Source organism: Neomonachus schauinslandi, chromosome 4 (genome assembly GCF_002201575.2).
Source record: "Neomonachus schauinslandi chromosome 4, ASM220157v2, whole genome shotgun sequence".
Taxonomy (NCBI): Eukaryota; Metazoa; Chordata; class Mammalia; order Carnivora; family Phocidae; genus Neomonachus; species Neomonachus schauinslandi.
The window spans coordinates 25237557-25259045 of NC_058406.1; the positions used below are offsets into that span (position 1 = coordinate 25237557).

The 21489-nt window shown below is 50.0% G+C and overlaps 1 protein-coding gene across 1 annotated transcript in view; it reads right to left on the minus strand.

Moving 5' to 3' along the window:
• The window catches only part of CSMD2 (CUB and Sushi multiple domains 2), a 621951-nt gene that overhangs the window by 330498 nt on the left and 269964 nt on the right, over positions 1–21489 (minus strand). The window contains exon 6 of the mRNA XM_044913827.1: positions 8189–8301. Coding sequence (XP_044769762.1) covers positions 8189–8301 — 113 coding nt within the window. The remainder of the gene's footprint in view (positions 1–8188; positions 8302–21489) is intronic.

The following is a 21489-nucleotide window of genomic DNA, read 5'->3' on the forward strand; positions in this document are numbered from 1 at the left end:
CACCATCATTGCCACTGCACTGGCACACTCCATGGCCACGGAACTCTCGAGAAGATGAGCAAAGGTGTTAATCCAGTGGAAATCAGGAAAGGTGTGATGTTGCTTGTTGATGCTGTAATTGCTGAACTTAGGAAGAGCCTAAAACTGTGATAACTTCTGAAGATATTGCTCAGTTTGCTCTAGTTTCTGCAGATGGAGACAGACAAATCGGCAGTATCATTTCTGATGTAATCAAAAAAGCTCAAAGAGTATCCTTGCAATACAGGGCAGGAAAACACTGAAGGACTGAAGCAGGAATCGAAGGCACAGAATGTGCCTAAGATTGCATATCTCCCTACTTGCATAATACATCAAAACTTCAGAAGTGGAAATTCTAGGGTATTTAGGGTTTCCAGTGTCCGGTCCATGGTAGCCACTCTTAAAACTGCCAACACCCAGTGAAAGTCTTGGGTTATTACTGCTGAAGATGCCCTCAGAGCACTCACTTGGAATAGGATAAAAGTCAGCTTGCAGGTTACAGCCACCCAAGTTCCAGGTTCTAGTGTCACGGAAAGAACCAACAAAGCTGTTGCTATTGATGGTGTGGTGTTTGGAAAAGAGAGCTGGGCTCTGAATTTTCAAGATCGTTTGCTTCATGATTTAGGAACAGTTGGACAGGTTATTGTGACCGAAGATGATGCCACATTCTTGCAAGGGAAAAATGACAAGATTCAAAAAGAGAAATATTCAAGGAATAACTACTAGTGACCGTGGAAAAGAAAAGCCCCAGGGACATCTGGGGACACTTCAGATGGCAGAGCTGTGCTGAAGGTCGCTAGGACAAGTGACGTGGAAGAGAATGAAAAGAAGGAGTCACAGGTACAGTGAAAGCTCCAAGACCCGCTGCTGGAAAAGGCACTGTCTGGGTGCTTTGCTTTGGGGCATTCCTGCCTTGAATTCACAGCTCCAGCTAATGAAGAGCAAAAAACTGGTACAGCAACAATGGAAAGAACACTCAAAATTCCAGCAATGACCACTGCCAAGAATGCAGGTGTGGAAGGATTGTTGATAGTTTAGAATGTGATGCACAGCTCCTTAGAAGCTGGTTATGTACTATGCTGGGTGGTTTTTTGAATATGGTGGGAAAAGGAATCATCAGCCCAGCTATGGGCTGTAAGATGTACAAAGCAACTGAAGTCTGTAAGAAGAACTTTGTTGGATGCTGCTGGTGTGGCCAGTGGGTTAACCACAGCAAAACTCGTAGCCACTAGGATCCCTGAAGAAGACAAGGACCTGGGCAGGGTAGATGGCAGGCAGTGCGGGGAGTGGCATGTTCTAATTTCTAGAACAGTGCTTTGCCATTGTTAATAGGCTGTGTGGTGGTCTTCACAAACCACTTCTGACAAGTCAGAAAACAACTGGAAGAAAGATATTTAAGGGAATCCCTATGGCTATCATTGTTGGTTTCATGGCTTGGGCAATGCTGTTTGCTCTACCTGGCACGCCTTTTCCCCTCTTCTCTGCTTGGCTACCTCTCACTGGTGAAGGCCTGACTCAAAGGCTATCTCCTCTCTCTGGCTGTGTCTACATCTCAGGGAAAAGTCACTGCCCTTACAAGACTTGATTCAGGCATCTGCTGAAGCCCTTTTGACACTGTGACATCATGTCCTGTTCTCCCAGCTATTTGTCCCCCGAGCTCCTAGGTCTGTGACCTGTGACTGACAGGGCCAAGCACACAGAAGGTTCCCTGAACTGTCTGATGACTGAGTGGATGAATGAATGACCAACTGTTAGAAGAATATGTGCTTTACGTTCTGCATGGAGCACTGGGTGTTATGCACAAACAATGAATCATGGAACACTACATCTAAAACTAATGATGTAATGTATGGTGATTAACATAACAATAAAAAATTAATTAAAAAAAAAAGAAGAATATGTGCTTTGAGTTCATTTCCTGGCAAAAAGAATGGGTTACACTTGAAAGCAGGCGAGGTGAGGGGTGCCGTGTTTTGTGTTCATGCTGTTTTCAGTTCAGGCTCACTTTTGATTGAGTTTAGAAGCTTGGCTTCGTGGGCACTGGACTCTGGGCTCCTGAGCCTGGAAGTAAAAACAACCCTGTGATTCGTGGAGGGGTCCCGGAGGCCCAGAACCTAACAGGGAGGCTGGCAAGGGTTCAGCAGCTCAGCATGCAGACAGGAATCAGACAAAAGAGTCTGAGCACGGACCACAGGCTCAGTCACACGCCACAAAGAGACAAGTTCATGTGGAAAACAGAAGCTTGGGTTTGTTACTCTAAAAAGCATCTCAATACATGCAAATTGGTTTCAAATGTTTGAGTTTATTCTGCAGACAATTGAGACTCGGCATCGGACTTCCAGACAGCAGAGGAGCTGATTCTCTCACTGTGGAATATCTCCCAACTCCTGGTTCCCAGAGTTCACTTGCCAAGGTAGGCAGTGCTAGTCGACGGCAGAGTCAGGCAAGGATTTGGCTGAAGGGAGGCTCGGGGAACTGGACAATGGTCATCGTGTCACGATGGCAGGCAGAGAGCCCATGTCTGAGGATTAGAGCCACCAGCTCTACCTCTCACTGCACAAGGGGTTCCCCTATAACAGGAAGTCAAGGTGACTGGTGGAGTCTGAGGCCTGAGGGTTCCATTTCCTGAGCACCTGCCATGGGTCAGATATTTTAGCAGGACCTCCTTCAATTTCCAATAGCCCCGTGGGGGTCAATATTATTCCCTCTCTATGGACCAGCAGAGCAATAGTGAGCTGTGGGCTATGCTCTCTTCCTAGCCAGGGAAGACCCTCACCAGTTGTCATTGTCATTGGCCACTGGGGGCATTTAAGAAAGGCTCGTCTCAATGTCATTCCTTGCAGGCTTGAAAAGAAAGCAAGAAAGCAATTAGCACTGCGAGGACTGAAAATAGTCCTCGCCTGGAGGCAGAAGGATTGATTACATAACCTCAGTGGTCTCCCAGAACTGGAAGGAAACTTAAGGAATTTCGATTTCTGTGGTTGCCAAACACTTTAGGTACAGGAACCTGTGATTACACTTCTAGGTAAATGCCCACTACACAAAACAAATTAAAGAGGAACTGCTCTGGTTCAAGTCAGTGGTGTGGGGGTGGGGTGAACCTGGAGCCCCACTCACTCAGGCCCTATCAAAATAGCTGCGGGGAGAACCCCTTTGGCCTCCAAGGAACCCACTTTGAAAACCACTTTTTTGGGTTCCCTCCTTTCATGCTACATACATCTGAGGAGGACTCCTGCCTTGGGAGGGGATCGGAGGCCTCTGCCTCTACTTTGCCTTGAGTCCTCACATCTCTCTCTCCAGTGCAGACCCTTCTCTGAGCTACAGACTGACAGACCAGCCAGCTACCTGCTAGATGGCCCCCAAGCCCTGATAGGCTACTACTACGCCAGGATCAACGTGTTCCAAGCAAATCCACCCTCATCTGCCTCTGCCCCAGAGCATGAGCAGGGAGGAGAGGCAGAGGGAGAGAGAGAAAAGCAGACTCCCTGCTGAGCATAGAGCCTGATGTGGGACTCAATCCCAGGACCCTGGGATCATGACCCGAGCCGAAGGCAGACACTTAACTGACTGAGTCACCCAGGCGCCCACAGGTCTCCCTCTTTTTAAAGACTTCTGATCTCCTGTCTTCAGTGCAGCTTCTGACAGTGTGAGTCCTGCCTTCCTCTCCGGCCTCGGACTCACTGCCTAGACTGCTGCCCTGAGCTCTGGGTGGCGGGCTTCACGCTCAGGCGGCAAACATTTTTGGAGAGAGGGCTGGGAGCATGTGTGTTGGGCTGTGGGCCATGTCTCAGCTGCAGACTGCCCAGCTCTGGCCTGGTAGCGCTCCAGAGGCTCTCTACACTTCGCAAATGAGTAAGCAAGGCTGTGTTCCATAAACCTTTATTTATGGATGCAGCGACTTGATTTTTCATACAGTTTTCATGTGTCATGAAACCTTCTTATTCTGATTTTCTTCTTCAATCTTTAAAAATGTAAAAGCCATTCTCAGCTTGAGAACCATATGGAAGCAGTCAGACGGCGCGGTCAGGCCTGTGGGCTGCGGCTGGCCCAGCTCCGCCCTGGACATGCAGGTCTCTGGGGCTCCTCAGACTTAGCCCTTTCAGGTTTTCTTGCCTTCCCTCTACCCGGAATGCTCCTCACGAGCTGCGTGGCATCCTTCTGAGGCCCACATTGATGCCGCTGCCATTTTTTCTTCTTCTTCTTCTTCTTTTTTTTTTTTTTTTTTTTGGCTTCTTTAAGTGCTTCCAGCCAAACTAATTGCTCCTTTATCTCTAATTCTAGAACCCTTTCCCGGGCCTCCATTATAGCTTTTATCTGGCTGCACACAACTTATAGATTTATGCCTGTTCCTCTCTTTAACCTGTTCTCCTTGACAGCAGAACCTGGCCTAGCCGCGTCCCACTTTCTGCGCTGTTACGTGGCCATGTCACACCAAAATGCTTGCAATTCAACACTCTCGCTCACCGTCCGACAGCCGGCCAGACACACAGTCACACTAGAACTCTGGTCCCCTGATTCCCTGAGGTAGTATTTAAAATCCTGTTTGGCCAGGAATACCCCTAAATTCTCATTGGACTGAGATGGGAATGGAATATGCCATGTTGTAGGTTATTCATTTATTTATTCAATGTATGATTTGGTTTCTGGGGAAAAAAATTTGTCCATCAATCCATTTAGGGGTTTATAATGATTAGCCCCGAAGTGCCATAAATCACTTGAGACTAATGCCATCAAGCTGACCCCATGCTGATGTGTCCCCAGCTCCAGTCCCCACACTTCTCTGGCCTGCTCTGTGGACTGCTAGCGCAGGGGGCCCACTGGTAAGGCTCCTAGCCTCGCAGGGTATACAGCGGGCCACAGCAGGGCCTCTGTTCCCGTTTCTGGCTCCTTTTGGGTTGGCAGATGGGAGGCACAGTAGACAGGAGGGGGAGAGAAGAGAGAGATCTGGTTACTGATTCTGGGCTCCTCCTCCTGCTCTGGTTACTGCTTCCCAGGCCCCCTCCCCAAGCACTGTGGGTTGGCGGGGGCCAGGCTCCTCAGTTCTGCCAGGTGGTGCTTCTTCTACCCCCTCTGGCCCTTTCCCCCCAACTGTGGCGAAGGCCTCCCTGCTGCATGGTCCCTGAGGGCCTCATCATCCTTGTAGGGTCCTTTAATCTCATCCTATTCTCTGTAAAAGGTCCCATCACTAAACCTTCTTCAGTGAAAGCCGGGCAGGATGCCTTCTGTCTCCTGCTAGCCCCTTGACTAAAAGCTGTCTCTGCCACGCTTTGGGGCTGTGTTTGCAAGCTGCAAAACTGAGATTATTTTAGTCATTCCCAAGTTTCCTTTCCTTCCGAGCAGTGGTTCTCAATGGGGGGTAATTTTGTACACAGGGGTCATTTGGCCACATGTGGAAATTTTTTGGTTATCATGACTGTGTGTGTTGAGGAGAGACACTACTGGCCTCTAGCATCTAGTGGATGGAGGCCAGGAACGCTGCTAATCACCCCAAAATGCACTGGACAGTCCCCTACAACAAAGAACTCCGCACGCCACAATGTCAACAGTGCTGAGGCTGAGGAACCTTGCTTGAGTCGCCAACTGATTATTGCATACGCTTGCACTATGTGCCCCAGTCTGGAAAACACTAGAAAAAGAAGTTCCCAGGGTAGAATCATTTATTAACACAATATATATACCACCATATATAAGCCGGCTGCAGATGAATACCACTGGGATGCAAATCCTGCCTCCAACACTCCATCGATGAGACCTTAAGCCAGTTACGCACTCTCTCTGAAACCCTGGCTTCTCACCTGTAGGCTAATGGGAGGATCTCCTTCCCACAGCCGCTGCTAGGACTGGATGAGTAATAAATGCCAAGTGCTTGAAGCCTAGAAAGCCCTCTGGAAACACTGGCCCACGTGAACTTGCAGACCCTGTTCAGGGCTGTATTCAGGGAGACAGAAGAGAGTAAGATAGGGTCTGCTTCTGAGAAGTTCATCACTAAAGCAGATTTTCAGACTGGGGGTTGTTCCCTGCTGTAGACTTGTGAAATTCATTTAGAGGTTGCAGTTAACATTAAAAATTGGAAATTTTCAGGGTGCATCATGATTTGTAAGGGAAAATGCCACTTGGTGACATTTTCTTTATAGTTCTATAGATAGATGTGTGTACTGGGTTGTGCTGGAAAACGTACTTTTTTATGGTGGGATGAGATTAACAAATAAAGTTTAAAAGCTACCAGTTAAATAGGAAAGGTAAGACACTCGAGGCACCAGAGAAGGCCCTCTGGTTTTGCAGAAAACTCACATGAGCCTGTGAATGAATTCAAGCTTCACCACCTACAGCCTGTGTAATCTGTGTGTGTTGGGCTTGTTACAAAACCTCTCTGAGCCTTGGCTTCTTCAGCTGCAATGTGGGAATTAAAAATACATTTTGCACTGCACTGGGGCGGGGGGGGCGGCGGGGCAGTGGGGGGACAGAGCCTCATCCAGGGGTACAGAGCCTCCTGCACAGCAGGTGTGCTCCTGATCTTCTAGAGGCTCCCGTGGCTCAGTGCTTGTCGCCCATTGTCTGGCATCAAACTGTAACCCGCGACCATGCCAGACAGGCCTCCAGGCACCCGAAATAGTAGAGATCCTGGTACCTATTTAATCAGATGAAATGATAATATTCATCTCTGCTTTTCTATTTTGGAAAATACAACAAAAAGATCCAGACAGGTGCTTCGCTCCCACAAAAGCCCATCGCCCGCAGTGGCAAAATGTTTCCAGGAAAGCTCTCAGAGTGAGGCTTTGTGAAGCTTGTCAGACCAGGTTGGCTTTTGGGTTTATTTTCTAAATGTTTCAAAGGTGTCCTGCCACCCAACGCTAAGGAAATGAGGCTGTTTAGGAAAGGTCCAGATTTTAAAGGTAATGCCTCTGCTTCTAGTGCCACTGTTATCCTAGTTTCTGGCTGGAAAGCCTGGCCCCAGGGGCCTCGTGGTGGGGGCTGCCCCCTGCCCCTGCCACCTCCAGGCGAGTGATGGGCTGCTACTGTCCGGAGCCAGAGCCTCTGAGCTGGGGTTGGGAGGGACAAGCTGCCCCGCTCTCCACCGTGAGAATCCGTGTGCCCCCCTCCCCGCCCAACCCCAGCACACCCTCACTGGGAGGCACTTCTTGCTTTTTATCAGCCTTACACGGTCCCATTCTCTGCACACCACTGGTTTTCCTCACTCACTCACTTACAACCTGAGCCCACCCCACCTTTTATTCCCCAGAGCCTTCTGGGGCCTTCTGCTTAATAGGTGTACAATACAAGTTTGCTGTCGAATCAATCAGAACCAATATTGGCTTGTAACTGGTAGCAGTTTAGGGCTTAATAAGCAAGTTCTAAAGCCCACCCTTGGTGTTTATAAATTTTGTGTACTTAGAGCAAACTCAAGGTTGAAAGGAATGTCCTCATCTGCTCCCACACATCCACCGGACTTTGGATCTCCTCCAGGGCTGAGGAGCTCCCCACCGTGGGGTGAGCCAATTCTTTAGGATTGGAGCAGAAATCTGTGATTCCCCCCTGCCATTCCTGGTCTGGCCTCTGGCTGCCAGGCGGCAATTCACAGATTGGAGCACCTGAGCTGGAGCACTCCTAGAGCTCCCAGCCTGCGTGTGTAATGCATTCGTGCGCTACATAACACGAAAGAGAGTTGAAATACGGCTCCTCTTCCACTTTACACGCGGGAGGGGAAACACTGGTGGTTAGAGAGGTTGGGCTCTGGATTCAAAAGGCAGGAGGAATTCAGATGGCCTTGGGAAACTGGCTTAATTTCTCTGGGCCTCAGCTTCCTTGTCCGTATAATGGGGATGGTGATAGCACCGACTTCACAGGCGAATGATGAGGGTTAAATGAGACGATGCTTATCAATTGCCCAACACAGTGCCTGGCTCTTCAAAGGCACTCAGTATTACGATCAGCCTGACCTGAGGAGGGGCCTGGAAAGGGGCAGCTCGGGCTACATGACCCCGTCGCTGCCTTGGGCAATAGGCCACTGTGGCAGGTGCAGAGATGCAGATGTGGACACCCTAGGCCTGCAAATAAGAACAGGACGATAGAGGCGCGCCCACCCTGAAGTCACCCCGGACCCAGTCTGGGGACAGGATGAGCTCCCAGGAGTCACTACGGCCCCCGGAGGAAGCATGGCGGCCCCGCCTACCTTGGTATTGGGCACTGAAGCCGCGCTGCCGGTGGTTGCCGTCCGAGGTAAAGTGCAGCCGCAGCCAGTTCTTGCTGCTGATGACAGGGGCTGGGAGGCTGGCTCCGGTGAACCTGCGGGCACACAACGTGGGCAGGGTTAGGGGTGAGACGGGCAGGCATCCAGGCGTGTCCCCACTTCCCAAGTGAGCTGGGGCCTCAGCCCAGGCCTGGAGCGGGAAGGAGGGGCAGTGCCACCCCGGCTGCCCTCCAGCAACCTGGGGCCTGAGCAGCTTCAGGGGGCTCTTCAGGGGCCCTTCCCACCACTGAGTTACCTTGAAATGCTGTGGAGAGGGTGCGTCCCTCAGGCCAGGAGCAGAGGCCCATCCCCTCCCCGCCCAGCCAGGAGTGTTGACAAGTGTCACTCCCTTGTGCCACGGACCGCAGTTGCAGGAGAGAGGCCCAGCCTTCCCAGCAGAACCCACCCACCCCCACCTAAGATCCTGATCCCCCAGCAAAAGTCCAGCCCACGACCCCCGGGCCGAGGATCGGTAACCCCTAGTGAGCTCCCAAGGAGTCCGTGGAAAGGGCCTAGGCAGGCACTCCAGGCAGTGCGGCCCTTCATGGGTCTGAGAGCCCATTCTGGGGTCACTCACTAGGCCCCAGGTCTCCTCTGGCTCCTCCTTTATTGCTGCTGCCTCCATAGGAGGCATCCCCTTCCCTGCTGGGTCCCTCCTCCCTTAGATTAGCCTCTTCTGGCTCCCAGCCAGTCCAGCCCAGAGGGCGGGGCACCAGGGTCTGTCCCCTGTCACTGTTCACTGCCCTAGCCTCTTGGCCAATTGCCATCCTGAGCCACCTTCCAGGTCAACCAGATCCTTCCTCCTGGAGCACAGGAACCTTCAGCGGCTCCCTAGTAGCTACACAAGACCCACCGCCTTTCAAACTTCCCACCCTGTCCCCTGCTGGAACAAGCCTCTGCTTAGCGCTGCCACACTCAAGCTAAACCGTGATGCCCCCCCCCCCACCCCCTGCGTGTTCCCTGCACCCCAGGAACCCCCTCCATCTTACCTTCCCTCCTCTACCCCACAGCCTCCCAGCTGGCCCATTGCACCGCTTTTTTCTCTCTCTTCCTCCCCGCACAAGAATCTGGTACAAAGCTTCCTGATGCCTCCCCTCTGACAGCATCACATCTCCCTCTTGTCTGCCCCCACCCCCGCGGGGACACGCCACAGGCATCTCCTAAGCACACATGCTTTGTCCTTTCCTAGGTCTTTGCCTTTTCTGCCTGGAACGGAGCCACCTATAGCCCTCTCTTCTGCACCCCTTGTGTCGCCTGAGATGACTTCGGGAAGCCCTCAATCATCACGTCCCAGGAAAGCCTACCTCCCCTGCTTGGCTTCGAAGCCATGTGGATTTGGGTTCAGATCCAGCTTCAGCACTTAGCAGCAGTGTGACCTAGGACTAGTTACTGAACCTTTCTGAGGATGAGAATATGAATAGCAGCCTGAAGACCTGTGGGCAAAGAACTAGCCCAGTACCAGACACATAGGAGCTCAAGAAATCTCATTTTCCTTTTCCCTCCTCCGTCCTGCCACAGCACTGCATTCGGATTATGATTCCCTATCTAGGTGTGTCTCCCTTTGATACCTCCTCAAAGAGGGTGCTGTAGCCTGGTGGTGAAGCTAGGGCTCTAGAGGGATCAGCTGTGTTATCTTCACAAAAATTACTTCAGCTCTCTGTGACTTTATCTCTAAAATGGGGACAATGACAACCATTCCTTCAAAGAGTTGCAAGGATTAAATGAGGCAATACATAACAAAGACCTTAGCATGGTCCCTGGCAAATAGAGAGCTTTTGGTAAATGGTGGCTGCTCTTTTCTTCTTGTCCACTTGCATTCTTCATCTCTGTACCAAGCACCTAGCACAATGGTTGGTACAAAGCAGGGACATGAGGATTCCAATACAAAATAGGTGGTGCACTAGTATGAGAATAATTCCAGGAGTTCCATGAATGGACTCTTTATAAAGGGAAACCAACCCGGATGGGGCAGTATCCATACAGCCTGTTACCACTCGAGGGCCTGGAGAGGAAACTGTATCCCTGAAAAAGAAGGCTGTATGGAAAGGGCCACCATGTAGGACCCAGATCTTCAGGCAGTTTGTGCAAGTCCCACCAGGAGGGATCAAGGAATGGATACCCGGAACTCACTTTCCTCCCTCCCCTCCTCCAATCTCCTACTGATGCTTCTGTTGATCTATCCCAATTGAAAGCCAGAAGCAAAGGAGCATACTGATGTAGCCTCACCCAAAGCTAAGTCTTCCTAGACATGGAACTGAGTGGAGAAGGTTGGGGAGAGGATTTGGAGGGGCAAATGGAAGCGATCCGACATGGTGGGTCCCTATAAATATGTATTAAACAAAGGAACTAACCAAGTGGCTTCATACCCTGCAAAACTGAATTTTTACTATAATGAAAATGCTGACACACACCAAACTCCAATAATACAACCCATATTGCCATGGTAAGAGCTATTATAGAAACCAATTACCGTATTTTACCAGATCCCATTTAAAATAGTTTATTACCGGCTGAGTCATTTAAGTTTTCTAAGGAGCCACAAACGGTATTGTGGGTTTTTTTTTCCCCAGGGCAAATTCAATTCTATCTCAATGACAAAGCTTGGAGACTATTTACATAAGGGAAGTAGATATAGGGAGAATCTACCTGAATAGTTCAGAACCAAAGGCTGTTTATTGCAAAATGGAATGTGGGGAGGGTGCCCGGGTCCCAGGAGCAGGATGAGAGTAATGTTGGAGATGGTAAGTGGAAGTCAGTGAGGCTTCTCCAGCCCCGGTATCTGCTTTAACTCCAGCTGTCCAGCCTGGAGAAGCCCCAAGGGGCATCTGTCTTCCATCTCTCCCAAACCTTTACCCATCCCTAGGGCTCCTGCTAACTGTTCGTTCCTAAGGCTTCAACTCTCAGGGCCCTGTGGTGCCTACACACCTTTACTCTGTTCTGCTCCTGCCTCCTTGCACGTAAATGTGCATTGGAAAGTTTTCTTGGCAACTATCTCAAGAATCGGGGGCTTCTGTGTTGGAGTCATCACATCAGACTCTGCCATTGAGATGGTGCTGTGCCTCACTGAAAACTCTCCCAACAAACCAGTGACACACACAATGACATGGATGACTCTCAGAAGCTGATTATACTGATAAAAGAGGGCATACGGTTTGGTTCCATTTATATGAAACTCTGGAAAAGACTAATCTATAGCGAGAGAGCGTAGATTAGCCGTTGCCAGAGCTGGGGGTGAGAGATACTGGTGGGGGGCCCATGGGAGGGAGTACAAGGGACCCTCCTAGGGTGATGGAAATGTTCTACATTCTAAAGGAGATGGTGGTTATGTGGCATGTACACGTTGGTCAAAGCTTTAAAAACTATACATTTAAAATGGGTCACTTTATTTTTTGCAAATTATGCCTGAATAGAGTTAATTAAAAACAAATCTTCAGTGGCTCCTATCCTTAGAGTAAAAGACATTACTCTGGCCTCAGGCTTTAAAAAAAGTCAGTGTGTCCTCACCTCTCCTACCTCCTCCTCTCTTCATCTCTATTCTTTCTGCTCTAGCCACGTGGGTCTCCTTGCTGTTCAAAACTGGCCAGACCTCCTCTGGCCTCAGGGCCTTTGCACTTGACATTCCCTCTGCCTGCTAGCTGGCTCTTCTCCCAGACATCCATGTGGCTCACCTCCTCACTTCCTCTAAGCCTTTGATCAAATGTCACCTTCTCAGTGAAGTCTTTCTGGTCTGATGCCTGCCTGCCTTCCTTCCCTGAGCACATGTGCACACATGCGCATACACACACACACACACACACACACACACACACCATCTCCAACCATACAGAAGACCTTACTTGTACTGGAACACACACTACTTTTTTGTGTTTCTCTGCCTTTGCACTTGCTGCTCTTTCTGCCCTTTCCCATTGTACCACCTGGCTGCACAGGGAGGTTAAGAAACTTGTTCAAGGTCACACAGCTATTAAATGGGCAGAGGTGGGAGTCACACTTAAACCACCCCACTCAGAGCCTATGTACTCAGCCACTGCATCGTACTGCCACATACACACAAGCACGAAGGAAGGCAGTGGAGCAGTTCAGGCTGAATTCCATTTCTGTTCTTTTTCCTCCCCTCCCATTTCCTTCCCCCCCACCCCCACCCAGGATCCTCTTTAATTTTGCTCCCTCTTAGAATCATAATTAAAGGAGAGAAACACAAAGAGAGATTCTCCCCTTCAACCCTTTCTGTCCACATTAACTTCACTCTGGGGCGCCTGGGGAACTCCAAGTTCGCCCAGGAAATTGCTATTGCAGTACAGCATAAAACGTATTTAAGCAATTACACTCAATTTTTTTTTTTTCTTTTTGGTAAATTGACTTCCGTTAAATGGGGCTTCATTAATGGAATCTGGCTTGGGGAGAATAAAAAACAACCACCACCACAACAAAAACACCACAACGGCTCCCTTTAATGCATGTAGTTGATTATAGGGAAAGTGGCTTTGAATTCCCCTACAGAAAGCTCTTAGTTCTTGTCTTGGTAATAAGAGAGCTCAGAGCAGACTTCATGTAAAGCATTTCTTCTTAAGAAGGTTCTCCTACAGTCAGGATGTTGGGAGCGCTGAGATGATAACTGAGTCTGCAAGGAATCACTGCCTAGCTGTACGCAGAGGGAGAGGAGTATTGGGAGCTCCTGGTTTCAGTTTCAGTATTCCCGAAAACTGACATGCTCAGGAGAACATTCACTCATTCATTTACTCACCAAGCACATATTGGATAGGAGGCACAGCGCTTGCAGTGGGTGCCACTCCCACCGGTTCCCTGGATATGGGGAGTCCTTGCAAAGCCTGAAATCTACCAGATTCAGTTGCAATGTCCCCTTCTCTGTACAACCTCCATCCCTCAGTCAGTGGCATCTGGCTTCTGTGCTCCCAGAGCATGTCCTGTGGGCTTAATCTCTCAGCTAAGCTCTGTGCACAGCCTGGATCTGATACAGGGTTGGAGAAGCTCTGCATCCCAGGGGCCAGCAGAAACCATGCTTCCTACCCCAAAGCTGGCTGGGGAGAATATAAAATATAGGAGGTGTGTGCCACTTTATCCCCACTCCCACACCCTCTTCCCTCCCCACCTGCCATCTGCTCTCCTCTTTGGGGGAAGGAGAGGGCATCATGATGCAACCAGGGAAAAACCCTTCTGGAAATGGCTTGGTGGTGGTAGGCAAAGGGCACCAAGGCTCTTGTTGAAGACCCGACTCCTCTGTCCCCACCCAAGCTACCTCTCATCTCTGAAGAGAGCCTTTATTGACTCAGCCCTGATACCCATTCTCATCACCAATGATTTCCGTCTCAGTTTTCCTTTAGCCAAATGCCTAGGATTCTTGCTATGTTGAGATAAAAGCTTTCCCCAGGACAAACCCACAATGTTATCTATTTTCCTGGAACTGGGCAAAGGCCCAGGAGGAATGCAGTTCTCTTTTGGATATGGACTGCTGGAGTCCCTAAGTCTTAAGACTTATCTTTGGAAAGGCATCCCAAGATCTGGTTCTCAGCAGTGCCTACCCATCCCAATTGTTCAGGCAGCTCTGAGCAGCTGAGCCACGGTATGAAGATCCAAATCCCAACTACCTACCTGGAGGTTTTGGGGCTTGTTTGAACAAACTCAAGCCTCTGCCAATTGTTCTTGCTCCTCAGTGTTCTTTCTCCCCATAATCCACACCATCCTCCTTGTCACCCAACCCAGGCATCATCCTTAACTCCTCCATTCCTGCCCTCCATGGCCAATGGCAGCCAAGTCTTCTCTGCTTCCTGACCTCATCATCCTCACCTGGACTACTGAGATAGCCCTCTGCCCTGCCCTCTGCCCTCAATCCATCTCTGTACTCTGTGGGGAGATTTGCCCAAGTTCCTGCCTTGCTGGAAACCCAGCAGCAAAGGCCCACAGGCTGCAGTATCATAAAGTCTAGACTTTTTCATGCCTTCCCCCTCCAGTGACACCCACTTTGAGCCCCAGCTTCTTTCATGTCTCCATGCCTCTGCATATTCTACTTCCTCTACCTGGAATGTCCTTTCCTGTTGCCCCACCTGACTTCCTGGGGGAAATATCACTGCTCCCATAAATCTAACCAAAATGTCTCCTTTTCTCCACCTCTCTCTTTCCCTGAACCCATGGGAAAAGCATTTGCCTTCACTGTGACCCCTCTGAACCATGCTCATGCCCCTGCCACAGTACTGGACACACCAAATTGTAACCATGTCCCCAGCTAGAAGCCAAGCTCTGCAAGAGCAGGGACAGGATTTTCTTTGTCTCGCCATGTCCAGCAACACAGCACAGTGCCTGGCACGTGGAACAAGTCAATTCCTTAGAACAGGGGATGGCAAACTATAGCCGGCTGTCTGTTTCTGTAAATAAAGTTTTACTGGATCACAACCGTGATCATTCATTTACATATTGTCTGCTTTCAAGCTACGATGGCAGAGTTAAGTAGTTGGGACAGAAACTATCACCTGCAAAACCCTAAATATTTACCTCGCCCTTTAAAGAAACAGTTTCCTGACACCTACCCTAAGCCTTGCAGATGACATAGCTTGTTGGTAAAAAGTAATTTCCAAGTAAGGAATAATAAAAGAACACATACACAGCTAAAACATTTCATGATGGTGTACAAAGACTTCCATGTACATTTATGCATCAATCCAGTTAATGCAGGACCAAGGTCTTTCCTTTGACTACGGTTTCATTCTCCACACTGTCTCACTTATATAAACTCCACCCATAATGCATCGTTTGCCATACCAATTCTGCTACAGCTCGTTCAGTCAACAAATATCTATCGCGCACCTGCCATGTGCCAGGCACTGTGTGGGGCATTGGGGATGCAGCAGTGAGCAAGACAGACCTGGTCACTGTCCTGATGGAAGTGAGCAATTGTCTCAGTCACTCACACCTAATATTTAGGAAGCAATTCTTTTTAGAGATTCTCCTTCATGGAGTCTTCCCAAAGCATTTAATTTAGTTTCCATAGATGCAACTCTATTTCCTTTCACACTCATATTTCATCGGTTTATGTGATGTTTAATTTAAATCACATAATTACAATAACAAGTATGACTGGCACCAAGAGAGTTGGCAACAAACCCATCTGATTCTCAGAAAGTGCAAGACTTAGCTGGTGGGACCATGGAGTGCACAGGTGTTGAGGGTGGGGGTGGGAGACGGCCCGCAGGCAGCTGGTGCTTAGAGTGCCACCGGGCAACGGTCAGGAAGATCTAGCAAGACCATGGGAGTGCCAGCTACCCCAGGGAACTGCTCTGGTGGAGAGGCCTAAGAGCACTTTCATTATGCATGCTTTGTGAATGAATGAATGAATGAATGAATGAATGGCAGTCTCTTGCTTTCGACCATGGGCATCTTTTCTAATCACATCCCCTTTGCTACTAGGAGAGTGGAAATCAGTTAATATTAAAATCTTAATTGACAAGGACTTCAGAGGACTTCCAGGCCTAAGGGCCAGCTACGTATGGATCTCATCTACAGCCTTCTCGACAGATGGTCAGTCCAGATCTATTCTGAATGTTTCCAAAGATTGAGAAGTCAGCTCCTTGCCAAATTCTCCCTGTCCACTTTGATTCACTCCCACCCTTTTTCTATCTACTTCCTGCTCATCCTTTAGGTGGCATCTTACAGCCAGTGGCTCCAGAGGGTGTGGCTGGCTTCTCCTGTGTACCTCGTGACTCCTTGCACTTCCTCTACCCCGGTGCTTGTCTCACTAAGCATCATCCAGGGGTCTGCCTCATCCTCCAAACTGTGTGCTGCTGAAGACAGGAGCTGTTTCTTTCTTCTTCAGTTCTTTCCTCAATACATTGCATGGAAACCTAACACATGGAAAGACCTCAATAATATTGCTTACTAGAAGAAGGAACGCTTGAATGAGTGAATGAACGAATGAGATCCTGCTAGTGAAAGCAGAGGGCATATACGGGGAAAAGCAGGCGAGCAGGTGAGCCTGGAGACAGTGGGGAGAGCCTCCAAGGCCATGCTGGGTTTCATCTCGGTTTCCTATGAAGATGGGCCACCCCAACCCCTTGGTCCCTCAGCCCTCACAGTGCTCCCCATTCACTTGGCAGCTGCTGGAACCTTTCTGGGAGACTCTTCTCACCCTGACTATCTCTAATGCACTAACAGTGAGATCTGGTAATTAATGTGGGTAAATGTTCCTTGTTCCCCAGAAGCAACTCAATAAACTCAACGAATTACCAGGACTCTTCCCTGCTCAGCTAATTGTTAGCTCCAGGGAACCTACACAAGCTACATCAGGTAAACGCTTTTCCTCCAGACACACTGTTCCCTGGAGGGTTGAGCCGGCCAGAGGGAGGGACAGGTCTCCTGGCAGTGTGTCTGCCCCTGGGATACGGGTGTCATCACCAGTGGGCGTCCTGGGGCTCGCGCGTTGGGGGTGGCACCTTGAGAAGGTCTGGAAGTGGCTTGGGGTGTCCGTTCCTTGCATTCCCTGCTCGGCAGCTCACCCAGAAGGGCTGCTGGCTGGGGCGTCTCCTGCCTCTGCGTAGAAGCCGTGCTCACTGGCGCTGGGTCTGCGGACGGGAGCGGCGCCGGGGGCCGAGCTCTGGGCGAGGGGGCTGGTGGTCCTCAACTACCTTCCAGGGGCCGCCCGCCTGCCTGCCTCGTTTTCTGTCTCCACGTCTAGAGCGGGACGTTCCACTCCCTTCCGAGAGCTACAAGCCTCTCTGTGAAGAGCAAGCGCCCCACGTGACCCTCAAGCCGCAGCTGATTGGCTCAGGGTGGCCATGTGACCCAAGCGGGGCCAGTCAGCCCCTGCGACGGTGCAGGGGCTTCGACCAAGGGAGGGCCCCGCAGGCCCGGCTCGCAGACTGGAAGGGGATTCGGGGAAAGGGTGGCGCAGCATCGTGGCGTCCGCCACTGTCGCTGCCACCCCACCCCCGCCCCATCACTTTTACACGACGTGCCGCGCCTCGTCCGTTGTCCTCCTCCACGTCCTGGGGCCTCCTGCCTGGACAGAATCTAAGCGCAGTCTCTGCCCTGCCCTGCTGCTGAATCCTTAGCTAGCCATTCCCTGCCCCCTGCCCGAGTCTCTCTTGCTCCAGGTTAGACCGGAGAGCTCGCCTGGAGACCTGATGGTCCCATGGCCTAAGATGTTAAAGCCTGCCCCATCGGGCCTGGCCTAGGAACTGCGTGCCTTAGGAGCGTGGTGACCAAGGCACACTCACACTCTACCTGGACCTTTACGCTTTCCTGGCTCAGGTCTCTGCCTAGGTGGAGATGCCAGCCTGTCTGGGTCATCACCTGTCGTATTCCCCTACACAGAGAGGATAGGTTTAAGGAGGTCAAAGGTTAAGGGCCGGGCCTCTGGAATCAACACAGTCCTGTATTTGAGTCTGGGCTCCACTGTTTACTAGTTGTGTAAGTATGGGGATGTGCCTGAACTTCTCTGAGTCTGTTTCCTCATCTGTGCAATGGGAGACCTGTGAACAGCTGTGCTTGTGTATATAAGGTGTCCAGGATTGTGTTTGACACACAGCAGGTGCCTCACAAATGTGTACTATTTTCCTCCCTTGCTTAGTTAGGTCTGAGAGGAGAAGGGATGGAATCTTATCAGTGCCTCGAACCCTACCTTCCAGAGCATACAGGGATTAAGTAGACCCCAGAGTAGCCTGGCTTGGTTTCCCTGGAGAAGTAAGGATGCCTGAATTCAGTCTGGTGACAGGACAGTGCGGGGGGAAAAGGACAGGGTACTCTCTGGCGCCCAGGGTAGCCAATCCACGTGGCAGCCACCTTCCCTTCTCCCTCGGCGGCCCCAGCCTGGCCTCCACCAGCTCCTGCTCTCTCAGCCTTGTCCATCTTCCACCTGTCACTCGCAGACATGAGTCAGAGAAGGGGCCTGTCCCCCTCCCAGAGAGGGTGGGAATGTATGCCTTGCAGAGGCCCTTGGGGATTATATTTGGATAAACTTCTCATCCTGAGGAAATGTTTGCAGATGGCTTACCGAGGAGCCTCCCACACCAGCCTCTACCTGCCACTCAACTGCCATTCTGAGCTTCAGCATCATCGATGTCCCTTCCCACCCCACCCCACCCAGAAGGAAGCAGGTAGCCAGCCCTGCCTGAGAGCCTGGCAGCTCTGAAGGCCTGGCTGAGGGCATGAACCTCCAGTTGGCTGGAGAATGGGTGGGCTAAAACATCTCGGGGATGTGCAGGCCAGTGAGCAAGGTGCCCTCGTCAGACAGAGCTGGATTTGGATCCTGCCTCCACAGCCACTAGCTGTGTGACCCTGGGAGACTGCTTCACCTCTCGGAGTCTCTCTTTCCCAGTATGTGTCTCACAGTGCGTTGTGACAATTCAGGGTGATATGGTGATGCTTGTAAACTCCTGCTAAAGCTTCAAGACACAGCAGCCACATATTCTTGGTCACGGCATGTCTCCAAGCAGCAAGGGAGACTCGTGGGCAAAGGGCTAACACTTACTGAATAGGAAGCAGTTTGGGGTGGAGATTAGGAACATGGGCCCTGGAAGGTTCCTGCCTGGGTTCGAGTCTCAGCTTTAAACTTACCAGCTGTCTAACTGTGGGCAAATAACTGCTTGCTTTGGGTCTCAGTTTGCCCTTCTATTTACTAAAGATGACAATATCACCCACCTCATAGAGCTGACAGGAGGTCTAAGTGAGATAATGGGTATAAAAGCTCTCGGTACAGTGCTTGGCACATAGCAAGTGCTCAAAGACCATTTGCTATTATTATTGAGGGTACACAATGTGCCAGTGTTGTATGTCTACTTTCTGAATAACCAGCCAGAGGTCTAGCCATTTGTACACTGGAGCAAAAGGAAGTAGAGGGGAGAGGAAGGAGAGAATGGACAAATGGGGGAGAGCAGAGTTCCTGTCTTCTCATATTGCTCACCTCCATCACATCTGGGCTAATACTTTTGGTTTCAAGTGGCAGAAATCCAGATCAAATCAGCCTGGAATCGAGAAGAAATGACTGGCTGCTATAGTCAAGCCATAGCTGGCCCCGGGAATGAATAGACCCAGGGATCCAAACGCCAAAAGGCCCCTCTCTCTGTGCCCTATCTCTGTTGTGCTCTGTCTGCTGGCTTCATTCTTTCCATGACAAATGGCGATGCTCAAGGCTGGACCTATGGCCACCCTTAGCAGCTCCGGTTCATCCTCACACCTTCACTTCCAGAAACAAGACAAAAATCCCTTCCCTTAGTTCTAATTAGAAAAAGCTCAGTGGAAGCCTCTGATTAGTCCAGCTGGGGGGTGTGCCCACTCCTGGGGCCAAGGGCAAAGGCCCCTGCTAGAACTGTTGGGAGGACAGTTCTCCAAAAGAAGGGTTGTGCTCAAAGGGAAGGAGGGTCGGTGCTAGGCAGACAAAATGAAAGATGTTCATGGTGGTTGAAAGAGGCAGGGGGCTGGACAAAAAGATCAGGGACCACTCTTCCTACTCTGTGGCATAATGGAGTGGCTTTGTCAAAGCCTGCAAGGGGTATATCCATCCATAGTTCACTGTGGGTGTTCTCTCCCCAAAGTTGGTCTAGTTCTAGATCTCATCCTCTCCTCCTTTACTGTATCCTGCCAGAGGTATGTATGCCTGGCCCCCACCATGCTGATCCCATGCTTGGGCTTGATCATCTGTTCCATTTCCTGTCCACTTGTCCACTAGGCCACTGGACTAGGTGTGGATACTTCATTTCAACCAGCCTGTGTTCTCAGTAATAGGCCTAGGTTCTGTTTGTACCTGTACATGCTGGTGTGGTTCTATGGGCTATCCAGGTCAGTCTACCCACTAGACTCAAGGCATTCTATGAACTGGGGTAAACTGAGCAGATCCATCTGGCATGAGAGATCCATCAACCCAAATGAGAAAAGTCTCCCCTGAATCCCTTAAGTGTTGAGATTTAGATACCTTATTCTCCTTCCACCTGCCCTCCTCCTGCAATACTTGGCCTTATTCCCTGCTGGCTTCCTCCTCAACTTGTTCCTACCCAACAGAGCTCCTAGACTCCCAGTAGAGGCCAAACACATGGACTTAAGAGTCAAACCAACTTGAGTCTGAGGCCTGGCTCTGCTATGTAGTCCTGGAAAAATTAATCTCTCTCTTTAGGCTTTTCTGGAGATGATATACTTAAAACATTATCATCATTCTTATTAAAATATTATGGTTACATGGGATTAATAGTTCTTGGCATGAGGTTAGTGCCAAAGAGCCTAGGCCTAGTGCTTATGACCCTGCCTTTCCCACCAGTCTGGCTTCCAGGAAATTTCAGATGCCTCTCTCTACCACCACCTCCTTTCCTAAGACATATCCATCCTTCAAACACTGCTTATAAGTGGCCATCAAAGAATCAGCCACACTGCTCCACAACTCACAGCTATTTATTGAGATGTGTGTGCATGTGCGCACGTACATGAGTGGCGAATGAGTAAGTGAATGAACTGAAAGAATCCAAGAGTGAATTAATTGGTAAGCAAATGAGTGAATTAGTGACTTAATGAGTCAGCAAGTGAGTGAAGAAGAGTGTGTAAAATTGAGTAGATCACGCTCCTTGCTCCCACAACTAATCCAATAAGCGGTGGCATAAATTTTTCATCTTTATTAACATAAGCAGGGGTTAAGAATAGCACAGGAAACATTACAGACCACCAGCTGGATGAAAAAGACACTGTATTCCTTCTCTATTGCTACTTTAACAAATTACTACAAATTTCGTGGCCTGAAAGAACACAGTTGTCTTACAGTTTGGGGGGGGGGGGGGGGGAAGGGCAGGAGTTCAAAATGGGCATCACCTGGCCAAGATCAAGGTGTCTGCAGGGTTGCACTCTCTGGAGCTCTAGGGGACGATCTGTTTGCTGGCCTTGCCCAACTTTTAGTGGCCACCCCGTTTCTTGGCTTGTGGTCTCTTTCTCCATCTTCAAAGCCAGCCATGCCGCATCTTCAGATCTCTGAATCTGACCCTCTGCATCTGTCACCACATCTCATCTCAGACACTCCTGTCTTCCTCTTATAGGGACCCAGATGATTACATCAGGTCCACCCATGTAACCTAGGGTAATCCTCCCATCTCAAATCCTTAACATAATCACATCTGCAAAGTTCTTTTTTCATGGAAGATAACACAGTTATGGGCTTCCATGTTTCAGATGTGGACATCCCTGTGGAGCCATTTTCTGCCTACCACAGATACTCCACTCAGAGGGCACATGCAGGGAATCTGCCTGTGATTCCCAACCCA